General features: G+C 38.6%; 1 protein-coding gene and 1 pseudogene across 11 annotated transcripts; both read left to right on the top strand.

The window, feature by feature from the left end:
• The first annotated feature begins 2,025 nt into the window (after positions 1–2,025).
• Positions 2,026–3,469, top strand: LOC112203349 (annotated as a pseudogene).
• Positions 3,470–15,576: 12,107 nt separating this feature from the next.
• Positions 15,577–18,000, top strand: LOC121051143. 11 transcript variants are annotated; one of them, XR_005805258.1, is made up of 5 exons: positions 15,577–15,945; positions 16,040–17,149; positions 17,266–17,353; positions 17,506–17,668; positions 17,765–18,000. XR_005805258.1 is itself a non-coding variant. In XM_040513166.1 (4 exons), exons 2-4 carry the CDS (start codon positions 16,051–16,053, stop codon positions 17,923–17,925), a joined length of 318 nt encoding a protein of 105 aa, XP_040369100.1. In that variant the 5' UTR covers positions 15,577–15,945; positions 16,040–16,050; the 3' UTR covers positions 17,926–18,000. The 11 variants fall into 11 exon arrangements, 1 of the variants encoding a protein (XP_040369100.1); XR_005805263.1 differs by having other exon boundaries at positions 16,040–16,921; positions 17,025–17,149; positions 17,266–17,668; XR_005805268.1 differs by having other exon boundaries at positions 16,040–16,171.
• Positions 18,001–20,310: the final 2,310 nt, after the last annotated feature.

Here is a 20,310-nt window from a genome sequence, read left to right on the forward strand (position 1 = left end):
TGCAATTCTGTTGCAATCCCAGCAGAACCAGGATTGAAGTTGGTTAAAAATCCTAAACTAGGATTGAAGTTGGCTAATGATCCTAAAAGCAAGAAGGTTGACAACACGTTCTTCAAACAGATTGTTGGTAGCCTGATGTACCTCACAGCCACAAGGCCTGATATAATGTTTGCAGAAGCCTTATTAGCAATTTTATGGAGCATCCAACTGAGCAACACCTCCTCACTGCAAAAAAGGTGTTACGCTACTTGAAAGGTACAATTGATTTTGGTATCTTTTATAAGAAGGGAGAAATGTCAGAACTTGTTAGGTTTACTGATAGTGATTATGCTGGGGATGTAAATGATAGAAGGAGTACTTCCGGTTATGTGTTTATGATGGGTAGTGGGGTTGTTTCTTGGTCATCAAAGAAGTAGCAAGTTTTCTCTTCGTCAACAACTGAAGCCGAGTTCATTGTTGGAGCATCATGTGCTTGTCAAGCAGTATGGTTAAGGAGAATGCTTGGAGAATTAAATTTTCCTCTAGTGGAAGCTACTGCAGTTTATTGTGACAATAGTTCTACTATTAAGTTGTCAAAGAATCCGGTGTTACATGGCAGGAGCAAACACATTGATGTAAGGTACCATTTCCTTCATGATTTGACAAAGGATGGCATCATTGAGTTGGTTCATTGTAAAAGTGAAGATCAGATTGCTGATATCCTAACAAAGCCTCTCAAGGTTGCTACATTTATTAGGCTGCGAGGACTACTTGGTATGTGTTCTTTGAAAGAAGTTGCTGGTGATATTACTGATGCACGTGGATTGACTTGCTGGAGTTTCTTAGTTAAACTGATGTCTTGATGACTATCAGTTTAAGAGGGCAATTGTTAAGTGATTTCTGTTTTGAATTAGTTTTGAATAAGTAAAAGTCCTAGTCTACTAGGAGTTTGTTTTGTTTACCAAGTCTTTAGGGATATCCCATGAACTTAGGAGTTGTTAGTCATGGGTAGTTGTTCCAGATTTTTTGCTTAGTTTGTTTTGTACGCTCTATTTATATAGAGCCTCTTTCAATCAATGATAATGCAATTCAGTTCCAATAATCCTTCTTTGTTTCATATTGTTCTCTTATTCTAACAACCATAGCTATCATCGACCGCCTGATCGTCTAGGCTAGGTTGCTAAACCTCCCCCTCCCTCACTGGAATGATGCTTCATTAAGGCACCTGGCTCAACACCTTGTCACTTATATCCAAGCGGATGAGCATACTCTGACAGGGAAGAAAACTATGTTTGCTAGGTTCAAGCTCGAGTTTGACTTGCGTTACCCCTTAAAGAGAACTATGTTAATCAACAACAAAAATGGTAAGCCTTCTAGTTTTGTATAAAAAGTATGTCATATATATTTGCATTTTGTTACAAAGTTTGGCGCAAAGGAAGAGAGGTGTGATGCCTTGCACCCTTTTATCCCATTTGATCAAAGCTCTATATTTGTTAGTTTAGTGTAATTTACTTTTTAGCATTTTACTTTAATCTAGATTTAAATTAATCAACACAAATTCGACCCAGTACTATCATTGTTAATATCATCATTTTGGTGGCGTTGGCTTCCAAATGGTCTAGACCATTAATTTGTAAAAATGTAGACTTGCATGTGTTTTTTAGGTTTTGTTTTCACGGTAATCTAGCTTAGGATGGTGTTACTCAGTTCCTTGAGTATGATACTCTTACTTTCCCCTTACTAAAACTTGACCTCCTAATCATGGGAATAGGTAACATCACCATACACATTGCATATAATATAAATTGGGTGATGCAATACCAACAACAGACCAAAGAGAATAAAAGTGAGGATTGAAAGAAGAAAAAGATCAGAAGGTGTGAAGTATAAATTGGAAAACAAAAACCGATGTAAATGTGAGAAGAGATGAACTTAATGGAGAGGAAGAAACAAAAGTGAAAGACAAAGGACGTCTCGAAACAACGTTATCCTAAATTGCTTATTTAATGAGTTTTAATATTTATCTACTTAGGTTGCATGTGTTTCAACCATTGGATATCATACCGACGGTCTATATTTGAAGTCAAGGATAAAAAAGAACCACCCTATTCAGTTACATAAAAAATGGGTGAAGAAACTAATCCGGTAAGGATCGGAATTCATGCTCTCGATCATTTGGTTTAGCATTTATCTAAATCATAATGCTTATAACTGATTCATGCTCATTTATATTGTATAGGAAGAAATTAAGGTAGAGGAGGTTAAGCCAGAAGAGAAGGCAGACGAAAAAGCAGAAGAGAAGAAAGAAGAGAAGGTAGAGGAGGAGAAGAAGGAAGAGCCAAAACCACCAGCTCCTTTTGTCCTATTTGTGGACTTGCATTGTGTGGGGTGTGCAAAGAAAATTGAGAGGTCTATCATGAAAATTAGAGGTATGCATTTCCTGAATACATCAGTGGTCCATCACGTTCATCATATATACTTGGCATGCATTTCACTAATTCACTTGGTTTAATTTGCTAATATTGTTTCTTTATCAATTTGCAGGGGTGGAAGGGGTTGTGATAGACATGGCTAAGAATGAAGTGACCATAAAGGGAATAGTGGAGCCTCAAGCAGTGTGCAACAAAATCATGAAAAGAACCAAGAGAAAGGCTCAAGTCTTGTCCCCATTACCAGCTGCTGAGGGTGAACCTATTCCAGAAATTGTTGCTTCTCAGGTCCAAAACCACTACAAATCCTTAATTGATCAGAACTAATGAAATTCACAACTAAAAAGAGAAAAAAGAAAAAGAAAAAAAGCAAACTAAAACTCAATTTTATTTATGATTAATTCAGGTCAGTGGAGTAACAACTGTGGAACTCCAAGTTAACATGCACTGTGAGGCCTGTGCAGAACAACTTAAGAAAAAGATACTCAAAATGAGAGGTAAAAATGCATTTTATATACAACTTTTAATTTTCATTCATAGAATGCCTTAAAGAAAATTAACGATGTGATTAATCTGCAGGGGTTCAAAATGCCGTGACTGATCATACTAGCGGGAAGGTGACCGTGACGGGGACAATGGGCAGCGACAAACTAGTAGACTACGTTTACAGACGATCGAACCAGAAAACAAGCCAAAATCGTACCACAACCGGAGCCTGAACCCGAGAAGAAAGAAGAACCTGCGGCGTAGAAGCCAGCCGAAGAAGCAAAGCCGGAAGAGAATGCGGAGAAGAAAGAGGAGGAAAAGCCCGCAGAAGAGGCAACGAAAGAAGAAGGTGGCGGTGGAGAAAGTAATAAAGAGGGTGAGGAAAAGAAAGAGGAGGAGACCAAGATTGAAGAGCCTAACGACGTCGTTAATGGTATACCGGAGGAGGAATTGAAGAGGATAGTGCAGCACTATTATCAGCCGCTTTACGTGTTTGAGAGAATCCCACCGCCGCAGCTCTTTAGAGATGAGAATCCAAATGCATGTTGCATTTCGTAACTTCCATGCAAAACGTTCATTTCGTGACGGGAATCGTTTCAAAACAAATTAAAGTTTGTTATGTTAGTTAACTAAATCATCATGTAATCTATACTATTATTAAGAGAAGAGAGCTTGCTCTCTATAACTGAAATTTTTTATTAATCTATCTTTTATATATTAAAAACTTTGAATCAGAAATAATTCTATACTATTATTAAGAGAAGATAGCTTGCTCTCCATAACTGAAATTTTTTACTAATTTACCCTTTATATATTAAAAAACTTTGAATAAAAAATAATCAAAAGAGATAATAAAGTCAATTTACAAAATAAAAATAAAAACAATATTAAAATAAAAGTAATGGAAACGTGGTGGGTTTCTATAAGGAAACTCCCCACTACTTTTAAGTTTTAACAACTTCCCCACACACCTTCAAGAAAAAAAAAAAAAAAAAAAAAATGTGTGTAGGCCCATGCTACTATGTACAAAATGCATGTAAGTTTTATGATTATATATTATACTAGCTAAGTGCCACCACTACACGTGACTAAAATTTTAGACAAGTTAGGTGGGGATGGTATGTACGTACGTGTCAATTTTGGATTAATATTTCATCCAAATTGATATAATAATAATAATCATAATAATCATAATTATTATTATTATAATTATATAAAGAAACGGGATTCTATATTCTGGTCTGATCGAATTATATTATAGTTTCTTTTCTGGTCTCAATTATATTAATTTTTGTTGTTTATTGTGTGATGGGATGCTGGGACAATCCTCTATTTCCATGTGAATGAGTGTTTGTTTATGGTTTATACGCGATGAATCTATGATAAATCTCACCAAACTATATAGAGGAATTTTGGATTATTTCTTTTTTTTTTTTTTTTTTTTTAGCAAAAGGAATTTTGGATGATTGCAAAACATGGGTCGACCCTCAATGGCAAAAAGTTTATCATTAGCGGCTTTAGAGCAGATACAGTAATTTTTTTTTCCTACAATTCGAGAATCAATTAAGTCATTCTTCTAAGTCTCTAATCACATAAATAAGTCTTGTTCATAAAAATTCCGCCATACAAAATAATGAGATTAACAGTTTGTTACTAGCTAGCTACAAAGGTTCAACCTATCTACATTTTAACTTGCCTTCTTTCTATTTTGAGCAAACCTTAACGACTGTGGCCTAAGATCAATACGCTTAGATTATTTAATTGGTTAAGTCAGTGAAAAACAACTCGATTAGTCCACAGCGCAGCTAGTAGATACCATCGTCTTCATAATTAACTTAATTCAAAGTTTCACTTTCTCTAGTCAAGAAAAGTTGAAATAATCCAACCCCAATGAGAGTTGTGCATTGTTCATGCATGTGTTAACTATCGTCGTGTTTTCCAGCAGGAAAGAAAAAAGGGAAAAAAGTTTCATATAACTTTTTACGTACCCAAAACTATTTCACAGATTAAGCTGTTGTGGATAGTACATATCATCCTGTTTAATCAATCATAAGCCGTCCTCAATCATATCCCTTACCTGTGCTAGGATAGTAAGATCCACAAAATTTGTGCGACTACAATTAGTCGGTCGCATATTTACGTGGCATTTTATATATGCAAGAAAGTTACCCCATATATCGATTTGTTTAGAGTTTACCGGCCCCAACAAATAAAACAAATAGCATGATTGCACGTTTAAGAAATAGTTTTAACTGATTGTAAGAGATAAATGTATCTCAATTATATGTATTAAATTAAAAATTAAAATAATAATAATTTAAAACTGTGCATTTCTGTTCAGTTGCTAGATTCACTTGTCCCTCACATTTCTTTAAAAACTGTCATTTAGATGAAGATGGCTCGAACAAATAATTTGAAAAATTCGAAATTAACTTAATTTTTATGTGATGACTGTGTTTGTGCATGTCACATGCATTATAGATGATTAAACTGCGGGTCCATGGAGATTCTTCACCTGATTACAAATCAGTGGCATGGGTTTCACATGGTGGGGTGCAAATTGTATTTGAAATCCGAGTCATCTTGGATGATGAGGACCCATTTCTTTTGAGATTCTGACGTGGAGAGGATGGCGTTGTATTCCATCACAAACACCGGCCTGTCTATTTGTCTGTTTGTCTTATGCACAAAACAGAACACAGCCTTCCTGGCCGATCTCTTTTTTGGGAACTAAAGTGGGAGAGAATGTGAGGCTTAGGTAATTAGGTTGAAGAAAACTCTGATGAGCTATTAAGAAAATGAGAGAGCGTTGAAAAAAGGGCAGCAGGTCTGGATCCAGTTAAAGGAAGACTAATCAAGTTAAAGTAGCATGCATGAATTCAAGTTCCAATGATCGAAAAGCCAAACTTGGTCGATAAGGAAAACAAACCCACATGGGAGTATATATGATCCATCTGAAACTATATATCTATCCAAGTTGAAAGTAGTACTGCTGCTTCTGGATCCTGCATGAAAAGGTAGCTGAGAGATCAAATACATGGCACTTTAGGGTTTGTATATCCGTATGGTTGGTAAAAAGCCAGCTGCATATACATTCCACTTCATCGACCACTAAAGCAGTCATAACTCCACATCCTCGATCCACCCCAATTAAGATTTCTCATATGTACGTAAAACTATCTTTAATATGAAAATTAAGTACTGAAGCCGACCTCTATATATGCATACTTAAGCTAGCTTAGCTAGTGTGTGTGTGTAAAGCAGCAGAGAGCATCGGAGAAAAATGCCTTCTGCCTCATCAGCCTATAGCTTTATTTTTTATCCTTTTGTAAAGAGTTAAAGACTCTTAAGTAATTGGAATATTGATTAATTTAGCTGAGATCCACCACATATTTGAGACTCTAGTGAATTGACCCTGGCCTCTATATAAAGCCTCACAGAAGATGCAAGGGATAAAGTTAGAAACCAACTCTTGCATGGCTATAGACGCTCGATCTGTTATCTGTACATATAGCAAGGTAGTTGAAAATTAGAACAAGGGGAACCAGTACTCTTCATTAGCTTGCATGCATGCACAAATATATATAATCTGGAGTTTGTTAACTTGGAGTGAGTATTAGTTCTGCTGGGTAGTGGGTACTACTAGCAGGGCCGGCCTTGCCCAAGGGTGGGCTTGGCGACGGCCCAGGGCCCAAGTGAGAGGGGGGCACAAATTTTTTTTTAAAATAAGGTTATATATATATATAAAAAAAAATTATATATAGTATATGTCGACGGTAAACAAAAAAAAAAAATTGCTTTGTTCCCAAACGCAGTGTCTTCTCTTCTCCTCTCCTCACTTCGAAATGGTTTTCTCTTCTCCTCACTTTGAGAATTGTACACACAATTATAGCAGACGAATTTCAAGAGTCTCTTAACTCTCTCTAAAACTTTAAAAACAAACAAATTTCTCTTGAAATATTGGGGTTTCAATGGTTATTCAATCAAGCAATTTATTTTCATCATCTATCACTTCCTCTCAATCTTTCTCTCCTATATTTTTCTCTTCTTCTACGGTGATCAGACACAATTTTTGGCATTCCATCGATTCAGGCTGCAATAGAGATCGATCAAAATAGGTATAGTTAAATTGGGTGTTCTTTAAAAAATTTTTATTTTTTATGGTGGGTGTTCTTCAATTTTTAAATTCGTTGAAATTTTGGACATTATAAGTTCTATTACTGGCATTTTGTGGTATTTGTTGATTATTCTAACAACTATTATAAATTTTTATGCCTGTAATATCAAAATCTCGACTATACTGTCATCGCTGATGTTCAATTTGCAGCTTTCAACATCCTTAATCAGTTAATTACAGGTTCAATCTATACTGAACACTAGAAGATCGACTTTTTTTTCCCCTACAATGGAATTTTTTTTTTTTTTTGCTCTCTTTCTCTACAAACATAGCATCTTTAGATGCATTAATTGGAAGTCAGAAGTTGCAGGTTGATATGTTGATGCATACGTCTTTACAATTGCTACATCGCAATCCTAGTTTTATTGTTCTGTGCTCGAATGTTTATCGTTTAAAGTTGTACTGTTTTACATATGAATATATATATATATATATATATATATATGGGTAGTTAGGCACCAAATTTTTTTTTGCCCGGGGCATCAAAAACCTCAAGACCGGCCCTGGGTACTAGTTGGATTAATCATGCATGGCTGATATGCAAATCGTTCTGGCTTTAAAAACTAGTGTGGAAGCGCAGTATGAGGAAATTATGGTTCCTCTTTATTCTCCTCGGTTCGAGAAGAAAGTCAAGAAGGCCCTATCCCACCTCAAAGGTATGAACTTAATTGCATTAATTAAGTACTAGTCTCGCTCTTCTTCGTTTGCATCTTTAGCCTTAATGCCAGCCGATCCTAGTTAACCTAACTACTTAATTGGCCCGATCAATTTTACAAGGAAACAAGTTTTGTGGGCCTTAAGCTTAAGTCTGGCTTGGTCCAGTACTCCAGTTGGGACTAATCAGTAGCATCAATTAAATTGTAGTGACTATATAGTGGATTAGTGGGGGGCTGCCATAGCGCCGTTTTTGTTTGTGCATGGCCCAACTGGCCAGAGTTTGAACTTCAAAGTTTACTTGATTGTCAATCTCACCGTGAGAAAATCTAATTAATATGGTGGATTTTCCGGACTCTGTAGATGACAAAAGAGATTATGGAGAGAATAAAGAAATTCTACGTATGTGCACAGGAATATACTCGGTGAACGTAGACTGCAGCCAACAAAAGGTGACGGTTTGGGGAATATGCAACAAATACGATGTGCTAGCCACAAATCACAATAAGGACCAAGAGAAAACACGCTTGCTTTTGGAATCCTGAAGACAACGATATTGAAGAGGACGGAGAGGAAGAAGGAGAGCTACCACCAACGGTGACGATGTCGGAGTCAGACGACTCAACACCACCGATTGCAAAAAGAAAGTATTTATTAAGACAGCCTTCTTTAAAGGCTCTCACCAGGATTCGCTCTTTGAGCTTGAGAGCATGGAAGAAGGTCTTCACGAGGTCCCATTCATTCTCATGAGTTAATCAATTTACATATACAGTAAAGTACTTCAATGTCAACTCATTGTTGCTAGCTAGCTCCTGCCGCTTCCTCTCTTATATATAATCCAATTGGTTTATAATTCCTGCTAAAATTGAGTGGAAGTTTACCAAACTAATCGGCCAAGATTGATAAGTTTGAATGAATCTATTGGTAAGATTTGACATTCAAGTTTCATTCCTTGACTATTATCCTAATCTTCAGGGGTCAGCATGAACATGTGCTGCTTATTCGATTAGTAACTACTATTTATAACCCAGACAGCCAGACCTAATGTCACTAATACCGGAATTGGCCAAAATCAGTGTACATTATCAAGCTAAATAAGTACATGCATATGAATAATGCATTCTAAATAATCCAAACATGAGATAGTTACTCTTCAGTCTTCACCAAACCACAGCATACTTAAGCTAGATATATAGGCACACACCACATGGCATTATATGATTATATTTGGCATCAACAGAAGCCAAAATAATATAATTAAGATGGTTTTAGACCAAGACTTTTAAAAGATTGGTCCAATGACTCCTATCTACATGGGGTTCATCCCATCCAAAACCCTCCAAGGGGCTCTTGCCACGTCAGCCAACAAAAACGTTTTTTTTTTTTACTACAAAACGTTTTTCAAGCTAGCCGACAAGAACTGAAAACGTTGTTAAAGAAAAACGTACATAAGCCAGCCGAACAAAACTGGATTAGTAAACTTTATAATGATTTACCATTTACGCGTTTAGCTGACCAATTTCATCAAGTATTCGATTGAAAAAATGAACCTCTAGTTTGGTCGAGTTTCAATTGTAATCTTAGTAGTGCCTAATCAACCCTATTATATATACTGTATATGGAAGACAAACAATAAAGTGTTTTGCTTACACATTACTGTTTGTTTAGGGGACACTTAATCATGCATTTTGACTCAAGTAATATACCTTAGCTATGTATGTACAAAGTTAGCTAGCTAGCTCACCTTCAAAGTTCAAACTATAACCAAACTGGCTGAAGTCCACACGTTTACAACACCTAAAAGTCACTTTACGACCCCTTCATTCTGAATTTCTTGTTGAAGACTTTGAAGGGTTTTAGCTAGCTACCTATCTCGACCCACACATATATATATCAACAAGCTCCTCTCTCTCTCTCTCTCTCTCTCTCTCTCTCTCTCTCAGCATCTGAAGATACGACAATGATAACGGTAGCCATTGCTGCAGAGCTTTTAGAAGTATTGTAGATACCTCTACTAGCAAGGCTAGTTTGCTACCTCACCAAGCATAAACAACACCCTCATGGGATCCAACCGCTACTTGCATCTTGTAGCCCTATGTTCAAGCTACGCTATGGTATCCGGAAGTGGCAAATCCGTCGCCAGGAAGCCACCTTTCCGGCCTTGCCAACATGCCCTCACAAATAGGCTTTCTAGACTAGAAATGGTGGTTGCTTGTCCCACATCGAAAACCATGTAAAGGAGAAGCATTCCTTCACCTATAAAAGGAATGCCTCCTCCCACTTCAACATAATCCCATTACATCTTTTGTAATCCCCTTGGGCCGCAAGGCTCAACACACTAGTGTAACATTCAAGTGGACGTAGTTTCCCGCTAAGGCGGGAGACGAACCACTATACATCTCGTGTCACTCTCTCTCTCTCTCTTTCCCTCTAAAGCTAACTAGAGATCCCTCGGATCTCTAACGTTAACATTGGCGCCGTCTGTGGGAAGCCGACACATTGGCTTCGTCACCTACCATGAGCTAAGTCTGCTTAGCGGAACTCAAAGAAATAATTCTTCCCTCCTTCTTTGAGCCATTTCAAATTCATTGGTCAACCGTTTCTCTTTAGTCATTCTTGAGTCTTCATTGGTTCCTAGTGAGTTCATGTTTGAATTTGTGTTTCTTGACGGCAACTTTTGCTAAGACATGATCAAACACTACTCCAGCGGTACAATTAGAGCAGAAATGTGCAGAAACTTGCACCTTGAGGGCTGGTCAACGCCCAACAACAAAGTCAATGCTGAACTATTCAAAAAAAAAAAATGGTGCCAATTCTCTCTGGACACCCAGAGATCTCCTTTGGCCACCCATGATCATTCTTCGATCACCGCTGCGCGCCAACTGCTATGCATGAGCTCCGCTAGCCACCTCAGCTCATCAACCCATCTCTGCCAAGGCTCCGCCACCACTTCACTGCCAGCGGTGATAGCTACACGTACGCTAACAGAGCTAGCGAGTCTTTCGCCAGCAAGCTCGCTTGCTACAGCCAGTAGGCCATCCTCCGCCGAGCTCCAGGTCCGCTGCACCCCAGCTCCGCTGAACTCGGAGCCTCCGCCGAGCTCCAGGTTCGCTGCACCCCAGCACCGCTGAACTCGGATCCTCCGCCGAGCTCCAGTTCCGCTGCACCCCAGCTCCGCCGAACTCGGAGCCTCCGCCGAGCTCTAGGTCTGCTGCACCCCAGCACCGCTGAACTCGAATCCTCCACCGAGCTCCAGGTCCGCTGCACCCCAGCACCGCTGAACGCGGATCCTCCGCCAAGCTCCAGTTCCGCTGCACTCCAGCTCCGCCGAGCTCCAGGTTCGCTGCACCCCAGCACCGCTGAACTCGGATCCTCCGCCTAGCTCCAGGTTCGCTGCACTCCAGCTCCCCCGAACTCGGAGCCTCCGCAAAGTCCCGCTCTGCCAAACCACTAGCTTCACTGCTGCAAAAATGCCGCTGACGAAAACTCCGCTGACCAGCAAAGCTCAGCTTAACAAGCACCTGGCATCACGACGCATCCTCGATCACTGCCTAGCGAGTCACCATCATGATCGCCACAAGCACACTCGAATCACAACGCTCAACTCATTGTGCTTCAACGTCGATCACCTCACTGATGTTCACTTCACTCACCGCCTACTCTTCTGCGACTACTGCAGTTCCAGTTGATCAAATTGAACTTTGAGGTCTTCGCAATTAATTGATCGGCCCTCAGTTACCTACGCAAATATCCAGTCCAAAGATAAGCTCCCTTGGCTCTGACTGGTTTCTTATTGGTTTATATGCATAAGTCACCACGTGCAGCACATGGCCATATATAAACTGCTATAGTATAACTTGAGCACCTAACACACGTGCCCACCCCTACAAGCATGCAGCTCACCTTGGCATGCATAGCTACGTACATAGCTTACACACGTGTTTGGTGCATGTCCGCTAGCCACATTATTTGTTTAGTTACTTGCAGCCACATATATGTTTAATTACTTGCTGACAGGCGGTGTATATAGCCATCTCTACTTCACATATATACCTTCATCAATTCTATAATCTCAAATACCTAGTCAACTTCATGATATATGTGTGCCCCCACCGCCCAGGTGCCATTGAAATCTCATGCTTCTGACCATATCATTTGTGGGCGCCAACTTATATACACATATGTATAGCCTGTTGCATGCGTATATCAAAATAATTTTTGTCGCTTCGGCCATATACATTTACATATAAATGCTGCCATCACTGCCATGTTTCAATTATCATCACATATAATAAGAGTTTGTATATTTCCCGCAAATTCAACATTCGAAATAGATATGTATGTATGCAAGTTATTTGTCATCAATTATTAATTTGTGTATACACTTTGCTTACAATTTTATCAAAGTACATATGCAAATTATCTATATTGATTTTACAAATCCACATATTAATCATCTATTTTGGCTTAAGGATATTCAACTATTTCTATCAAGCATTCGACCACAACTACGAGTTGATGGACATTATCGTAGTACTTTATCCACCACAAGCAAGGGACCGTCATGATCGGCCAACTTTGCTAGCCTCCAAATTGGCACAAGATAAGTCACTATATCTTATCTCTTACGCTCTTGCAAATAGAGTCTTTGCCATGACTATACATGTCTCCATGACCCTTAAGCATGCCTACAAAATGTTATTAGCAACTTTACTACAAGTACATGCTTAAATGCACTTTCATGTGACATGTATCTAGAAACTTGTGACACTTACGACTTAATTAAACATTCTCGGATAAATGACTTGCTCGGGTTACGACTCGCTTGGGTATCGAGTATGGCCACGACTTGCGCTTGGGCCACGCCTCTCATGCTCGCACAGCCCCTACACACTCAACCACACCCAACTTGCTCGAACAACCCAACTTGCTCGAACAACCCAACTTGCTCGATCATGTCCAACATGTTTTACTTAAGCCCCAAGTTCACAAACGCTTCATTCTATGTCACGGGGACTACTCCCACAATATTGCTTTGGACACCCATTACACTTGCCACTATCTATTGTGCGTGTTATATGGCCATAAGATCCACATATACAACTACCAATATTTTACATGTTCATACACATTAATGGAATATTGAGTTCTTCTACCATTTGTCGCTTGCAACAAATCGAATTCTTTTCGCATTCCATTAATATGAGCGGTAACCAATACAACAAGCATTCTACATATGCGCGTTTTTGTCTCATTGTGTAGGTTAAAAGAGTCCCTTCTTGGTTGCGGAGCTCGGGGACTTGTAGGGGCTAGGCACCTCTCTGACATTGTTTATGCTTGATGACTTCATGATTATAACTCCCCAACCAAGAAGCTCCTCTTACTCGGGGACTTCGGGGACTTGTAGATACCTCTACTAGCAAGGCTAGTTTGCTACCTCACCAAGCATAAAAAACACCCTCATGGGATCCAACCGCTACTTGCATCTTGTAGCCCTATGTTCAAGCTACGTTACGGTATCCGGAAGTCGCAAATCCGTCGCCGGGAAGCTACCTTTCCGGCCTTGCCAACATGCCTTCACAAATAGGCTTTCTAGACTAGAAATGGTGGTTGCTTGTCCCACATCGAAAACCATTTAAAGGAGAAGCATTCCTTCACCTATAAAAGGAATGCCTCCTCCCACTTCAACATAATCCCATTACATCTTTTGTAATCCCCTTGGGCCGCAAGGCTCAACACACTGGTATAACATTCAAGTGGACGTAGTTTCCCGCTAAGGAGGGAGACGAACCACTATACATCTCGTGTCACTCTCTCTCTCTCTCTCTCTCTAAAGCTAACTAGAGATCCCTCGGATCTCTAACGTTAATAAGTATACACAGCAGCGGTTGAGAGGATGACGGAGCGACTATTACCTGCACAAACGCGCAACATACCATTCTACGGTCTCACCAGTCTTCGTTTGTTGCCTTCTATTTCTCCGGTCAACCACCACGACGACTACTCTGCTTCTTCTTCTTCTTTCTATCACTACTTTTAAGAACTCTTCAGTCGTCCTCTGTTCAAAGAATTGCAGTCGTCCTTGGTTCAAAGAATTGCAGACCTGCCTTTTTCTTTCTTTCTTCTTCTTCTTCTTTTTTTTTTTTTTTTGGTTGGTTTACAAGTCTTTCGTTCATTAATTTGTTGGCGAATGCATGCCAAATTCTTTGTTTATCTAATTTTTTTGTCTAGTTAAGTAATTGTGATAGTTATATATGTAATATGTATACATATTCTAATAACACTACATAGAAAAATGGTCAATAGCCACGCCCCTTTTGGATACACTTTACTAACCGTGTCATTTGATAGAGCAAATGACACCCTTTCATATTTTTGGTATTATTTGCTTTAAGAATACAGATAACTGTGATAAAATAAAAGATATAATAAAAAAATATTTTACTAAAAATATAAATTTAGATAAGCACAAAAGTCCGTATTCATTGGTAAATAAAAAACTAAATTAATTTATTATCGTTTAATGTTCAGATAAACATCTTATATACATACGGTTAAGGGTGTGAAAACCAATCTTTTAGATTTAGTTTATCCAATTTAAAAATTAATCTTCCCTTATTTGCAGAGTATTGCAAAATACCTATATATTCCTTCTTCTTTTTTCTATTTAAAAATTTATTTGAGCTTTTCCTATCGATAATTAATCTTGCAAAATTACTCAATACACTGCCATTTTGTGCACAGCTGCACACTGCTATCCGTATTCATTGTTCATTAGGCATGGATTTCTGTATGAAGGCAAAACAAAATCTATTTGACTACTTCTGCCATTTTAAGATAATAAAATCACTTTTACATATATTCCGTATAAAAAACAGACAAAATAAAATAAAATCAGGAAATTATAGTGACCATGTGTGTGTGGGTATGTTGTGTTGTATAACCGTATAATGATGGCCTTCCATTTGCTAGGAGAGATTTTCATCCAAGTCATTTTTCGTCTTCCACTTTCAGATTTGGCTTATTTCTCTCAAAACAAAAATGATGAAGATATGGCTTCATACTTTGATCTAATTTGGCAAGGCGAGACAACAGGGCTGCATTCTCCTCAAACAACAGGGCTGCATTCTCCTCAACAACTGGTCCACTTCAGTCAAATTTCAGTTCTATATGTATGACATACTTCCTAGCTAGGATATATCTTTTCTTCGCTGCAAGTTATGTCTATGGGCATGTTTTGGGATTTGATCATATTCTAAAGGCGGTGAAGCATATTGGAGGGTTCGTAAGTTTGAGTCGATCTGTTTCTCTACATGGGGTGATGGGTAGGGCACTTCCATGCCTCGACTCGGTTGCTCGATATGGCCTTGCACAGAGATGAAGATAACAGAGAAGAGAAGGGAGGCAGGGGAGAGGATTTGGTTGCAAGAGCCAGCAGCGAGATTGGAAACAAGATATGGGAACTCCCAATTTGCTATTCTACGTAGAGTTCAAAAACATACGGTTCAAAGTACAAATACAAACAAATACGGTGATAAACAAATAATAATTATTAACAAGAAAACAAAAGAACTAACAAATGTAGTATTCGGAAAATAGAAAATAATTAATATTTCTTTTTTAAAAGAAAGGGAAATTATGAAAAATGTCACATTAGAGTATGAAATGATAAAAATGTCACCTAGTTTCCTACTTAATAAAAAAGTCTATTGTGAATTGTTAATAGGGATAATGATAAAAAAAGGTTATTTTGAAGTTTCTTATTATAATTCAGATAACACAAATATCTCTATGATAATTAAGGTCACCTTTTAATAACCTGCCACTAAAAGCAAGAGTAATTACAAAAGATGCCACTGACACCTCTCCCTCCCTCCTGTTATCCAATCTCGTCTGAATCCTTCTCGACCCTTACCAATCTCTCTCTCTCTCTCTCTCTCTAAATTCCCAGTCTGATAATGTGATTGCAATCGCCGCGATCTAAGTCACTGTTTCTAAATTCGTCGGGGTTTGATCGGACTAGGAGTTTGTGACATCGCGGTGGCGACGGAGGAGGAGGCTAGGTTAAGGTTTGAGTTTTCGGGAGCTATCTGCTCGAAATCGGTGACAATGGCGCCGAGGCTCGGCTCCGGCGACGCATCCAGCTTCAAGTTCCTTCTCTTTCTGGTCGAGAATTACCACCTCATCGCCGTGCTTGTCCACTTGTTCGTTAACCTCGCCGTAAGATTCACGCTTTGGTTTTCAGATCGATGCATGATAGATTTCTGATTCATGTTTTTCACAATTCGGTAAATTTTTTCGCGATTATAAGTAGTGGTGAGAGAAATGAATGGCGGTGGAGAAGGGCTCGCGGCTTCGGCGACGTCTGGAGCGGCGATGGCGCCACTCGACTGGATGTTTTCTCAAGTTTCTGGAGAACAGACCGCCGACGAGGAAGTTCAGGAAGGTACTCTTCTCGATTCTTTCCTTTCGTTTTCGGTTGAATTAGGGATTTTACTGTTACTTGTCATTCTCATTCCGATTTTCACTTATTGGATGATTAGCTTTCAATTGATATTATGTGAGATATTCATGTCTTGAATCAGAATTGTCATATTCCAATGAAATTAAGATGAATTAAAGTGGGGTTGAGCTGGATTGATTATAGACGGAAGCACTTAAGCTTTAGTCTGCAGGGTTTATCATATATATAGTTTAGTTAATGGTTGTTTGCTCTGTGGCTAATCTTCGATGAAACATTTGGAGTTATCTACTTGGTGTGTTTTTCGAGCACTGTATTGGTGCGCTTGAAGTATATCGGGTTTGATTCTAAGAATTGTTGTAGACAAATTTCTGTAAATTGGGTGGTGGTCATCAGAGTTATAAGGGCGCCAGAGTTCCGAAAATACTCAAGACCTTTTTCTCTTTTTAGTTTTTCTTTCTCATTTCGTTATGTTTTCTCCATGGTTATGAATCATGATAAGAAGGATAGGGTTTTGATGCAATATTGATTTTTCAAGGTTCTGTTTGCTCAAGTGTATGATGAATCTATCCTTCATTCTTTTATTAGAACAATTGATCGTCATAAACGATTGACTATAGCTATTGATGCTACATTTGGGATGGAGTATCTGCATGGAAAAAATATAGTACATCTTGATTTGGAGTGTGAAAATCTGTTGGTAAATATGAGAGATCCACAGCGCCTGTATGCAAGGTTGGCTAGTTTAATTACCTTCTTTTCACTTGTAGTGTCTTTTCACTCGTAGTTTTTCTAACCATGCATGTGTTGGGACTCGCATCATATGTGCATTCTTTAGATTGGTGATTTGGGATTGTAAATAAAAGTCAAACAACAGACATTAATGTCTGGAGCTGTTCATGGAACTTTGCCTTGGATGGCACCTGAGCTTTGAATGGGAAAAGTCATATAATGACAGTGAAGGTAATACTGATGCCACCTATATACATATGTTGAATTTTCGGGCTCTTATGATTATTGACTCTTCAAATTGGTGACTAGCTTCCGAGTTGTCATGTGTTGTTATTTTGATCTTGTAGATTGATGTTTACTCATTTAGGATTGTTATGTGGGAATTGCTTACTGGCGATGAACCCTATACATATATGCATTGTGCTTCTATAATTGGTAAGAACCAATGTTTTGGAGGCTTATGTTCTGTTTGTGTATTGTGAATGATCCCTTCCATTTTACATCTGGTAGGTTATTTGTATAGGTTACTGTTATCAATTTTTTAATATATGCGCTCCAATCTTAGAGAAGCTTTACGTTGTGTGCAGATACAAATTTGATTTAAATTTCATTTCTTGCTTGGAGTTGTCGTCACTATTGTCTACTTCATATTTGTGTGTGTCAAATTATCTTTATGAAGTGTCAAATATGTGGTTCTTACCGGCAATGCTTCAGGATACCCAATAGGAGCTATGATGACACGACAGCAAGGTGAGTTTAGCTATTTACTTATTTTACTCTACGGAACTTAATTATATCGCTGTTTTGTCTTTAGTAGTGTTGAACTGACTTTGGCTTCCTTTACAGGTTTTTCTTATTTTGGTTGGGGACTATGGTACTCTGATATTGAAGCCCAGCTTTCCTTTTGGTTGGAGAACACATGTTGGACCAATTTGATGATGATGATTGATGAGTTCTTTTGGACCAATTTGTATGATATAGTTCTTTGTGCAATCTGTATGATATAATTGATGAGTGTTGGTTGTAATACTGCAAACATTATGTTCTCACATACAAGCAAAGAAAGACTTGCTATTTCATGATTTGACCTGCGAGTAGTTCATTAAATCTATGGTCTGAGCAATTAACATTAAATTAAAATCCACAAGAGAATGAGATTGCTGATAGAGTACATTTACTAGAATGACAAAGTAATCTTTGCAATATCAAAATTTGGTAAGAAAAGAAAAGAAGGGCATACCTTTAGTTTATGAGATATGGTCAGTGGCATGCAATGTGACTTGGCCAATGACTTAGTTAGTGACATATGATTAACAGTTACTTGGTTAGTGACATAGTCAGTGACATGTAAAGTGACTCGGTCAGTTACTTAGTTAGTGACATGTGATTAACAGTGACTTGGCTATTAACTTCTGACTTGGCTATTGACATGGTCAGTGACATGTGATTAACAGTTACTTGGTTAGTGACATAGTCAGTGACATGTAAAGTGACTCGGTCAGTTACTTAGTTAGTGACATGTGATTAACAGTGACTTGGCTATTAACTTCTGACTTGGCTATTGACATGGTCAGTGACATGTAAAGTGACTCGGTCAGTTACTTAGTTAGTGACATGTGATTAACAGTGACTTAGCTATTAACTTGTGACTTGGCTACTGACAGTTACTTGGTTAGTGACATAGTCAGTTACTTGGTTAGTGACATGTGATTAACAGTGACTTGGCTACTGACAGTTACTTGGTTAGTGACATGGTCAGTTACTTCGTTAGTGACATGGTCAGTTACTTAGTTAGTGACATGTGATTAACAGTGACGTGGCTATTAACTTGTGACTTGGCAACTGACAGTTACTTGGTTAGTGACATGGTCAGTTACTTAGTTAGTGACATGTGATTGACAGTGACGTGGCTATTAACTTGTGACTTGGCAATTGACAGTTACTTGGTTAGTGACATGGTCAGTTACTTGGTTAGTGACATGGTCAATTACTTAGTTAGTGACATGGTCAGTTACTTAGTTAGTGACATGTGATTAACAGTGACTTGGCTACTGACAGTTACTTGGTTAGTGACATGGTCAGTTACTTGGTTAGTGACATGGTCAGTTACTTGGTTAGTGACATGTGATTAACAGTGACTTGGCTACTGACAGTTACTTGGTTAGTGACATGGTCAGTTACTTCGTTAGTGACATGGTCAGTTACTTCGTTAGTGACATGGTCAGTTACTTCGTTAGTGACATGTGATTAACAGTGACTTGGCTATTAACTTGTGACTTGGCTACTGACAGTTACTTGGGTAGTGACATGGTCAGTTACATGGTCAATTACATAGTTAGCGACATGTGATTAACAGTGACTTGGCTATTGAAAGTTACTTGGTTAGTGACATGTGATTAACAGTGATTTGGCTATTAACTTGTGACTTGGCTACTGACAATTACTTGGTTAGTGACATGGTCAGTTACTTAGTTAGTGACATGTGATTAACAGTGACTTGGTTATTAATTTGTGACTTGGCTACTGACATTTACTTGGTTAGTAACATTGTCAGTGACATGGTTAGTTACTTAGTGACATGTAATTAATTGTGACTTGAGGTTAACAGTGACCTGGCCAGTGACCTCACTAACTAGGGATTTGGTCTGGACAATGATTTCACTGACCAGGGATTGACATTGACATGTTCATGAATATGACATGGCCAGTAACTTGGCCACTGACATAGCCAGTAACCTGGCCAGTAACTTCATATTTAATTTTAATCAAGTACATTAATCGCTAAGCTCTTATTAAATGACCCTCAACCATCTTAATAATCACAAAAGTAACTAAGTTATTGACTAATTCAAGCATGGAAATGAAGCCGAACCTGATGGTTATCGGATGCTTCACAGTCAGAGCAAGGCACATAAGTGACTAGTACTTCCAGTATCCACAATCAGAGCGAACATCTGAGGCAGTGTTCCAATCCACAACCGCGTCGTGTAGTACCTGATTCCAATTCCAAGTTCCAAAACCTTCAGTTCACTACAACTACAAATACCAAAGGTGAAAAAAAAAAAAAAAAAAAAAAGCTAGGGAGAATTGAGAAGAGAATCAAACCCGTTGGTAAGGAGCCTCATGTGCGCGTTTGGCTCCGATCTCTGGAGACGTCGACCATTGAAGGCTCGCCGGATTGCTGGCACTGCTTCAAGAACTCATCCACTGATCCCAACGATGCATCGCTCTTCGCCATCGACACTCTCGAGGTCGAGGATCTGACAGTTGGATCTTCGTATAATTGTGAAAAGACAATTCAAAAGAAGATCTGTGAGGATTCGACCGTTGGATAGTCGTATAATTTTGTGAGGATGATTCTAAAGGCGATCCGGAACTATCCAACCGTTGGA

The sequence above is a fragment of the Rosa chinensis genome, chromosome 1, assembly GCF_002994745.2.
Source record: "Rosa chinensis cultivar Old Blush chromosome 1, RchiOBHm-V2, whole genome shotgun sequence".
NCBI lineage: Eukaryota > Viridiplantae > Streptophyta > Magnoliopsida > Rosales > Rosaceae > Rosa > Rosa chinensis.

Excerpts from the sequence above, each read along its gene's own strand:
- LOC121051143 (XM_040513166.1), top strand. The coding sequence starts at position 16,051 with ATGAATGGCGGTGGAGAAGGGCTCGCGGCTTCGGCGACGTCTGGAGCG. Across the intron at positions 16,172-17,632 it reads CGACGAGGAAGTTCAGGAAG|GATACCCAATAGGAGCTATG; the intron begins GTACTCTTCTCG and ends GCAATGCTTCAG. Across the intron at positions 17,669-17,764 it reads TATGATGACACGACAGCAAG|GTTTTTCTTATTTTGGTTGG; the intron begins GTGAGTTTAGCT and ends CTTCCTTTACAG.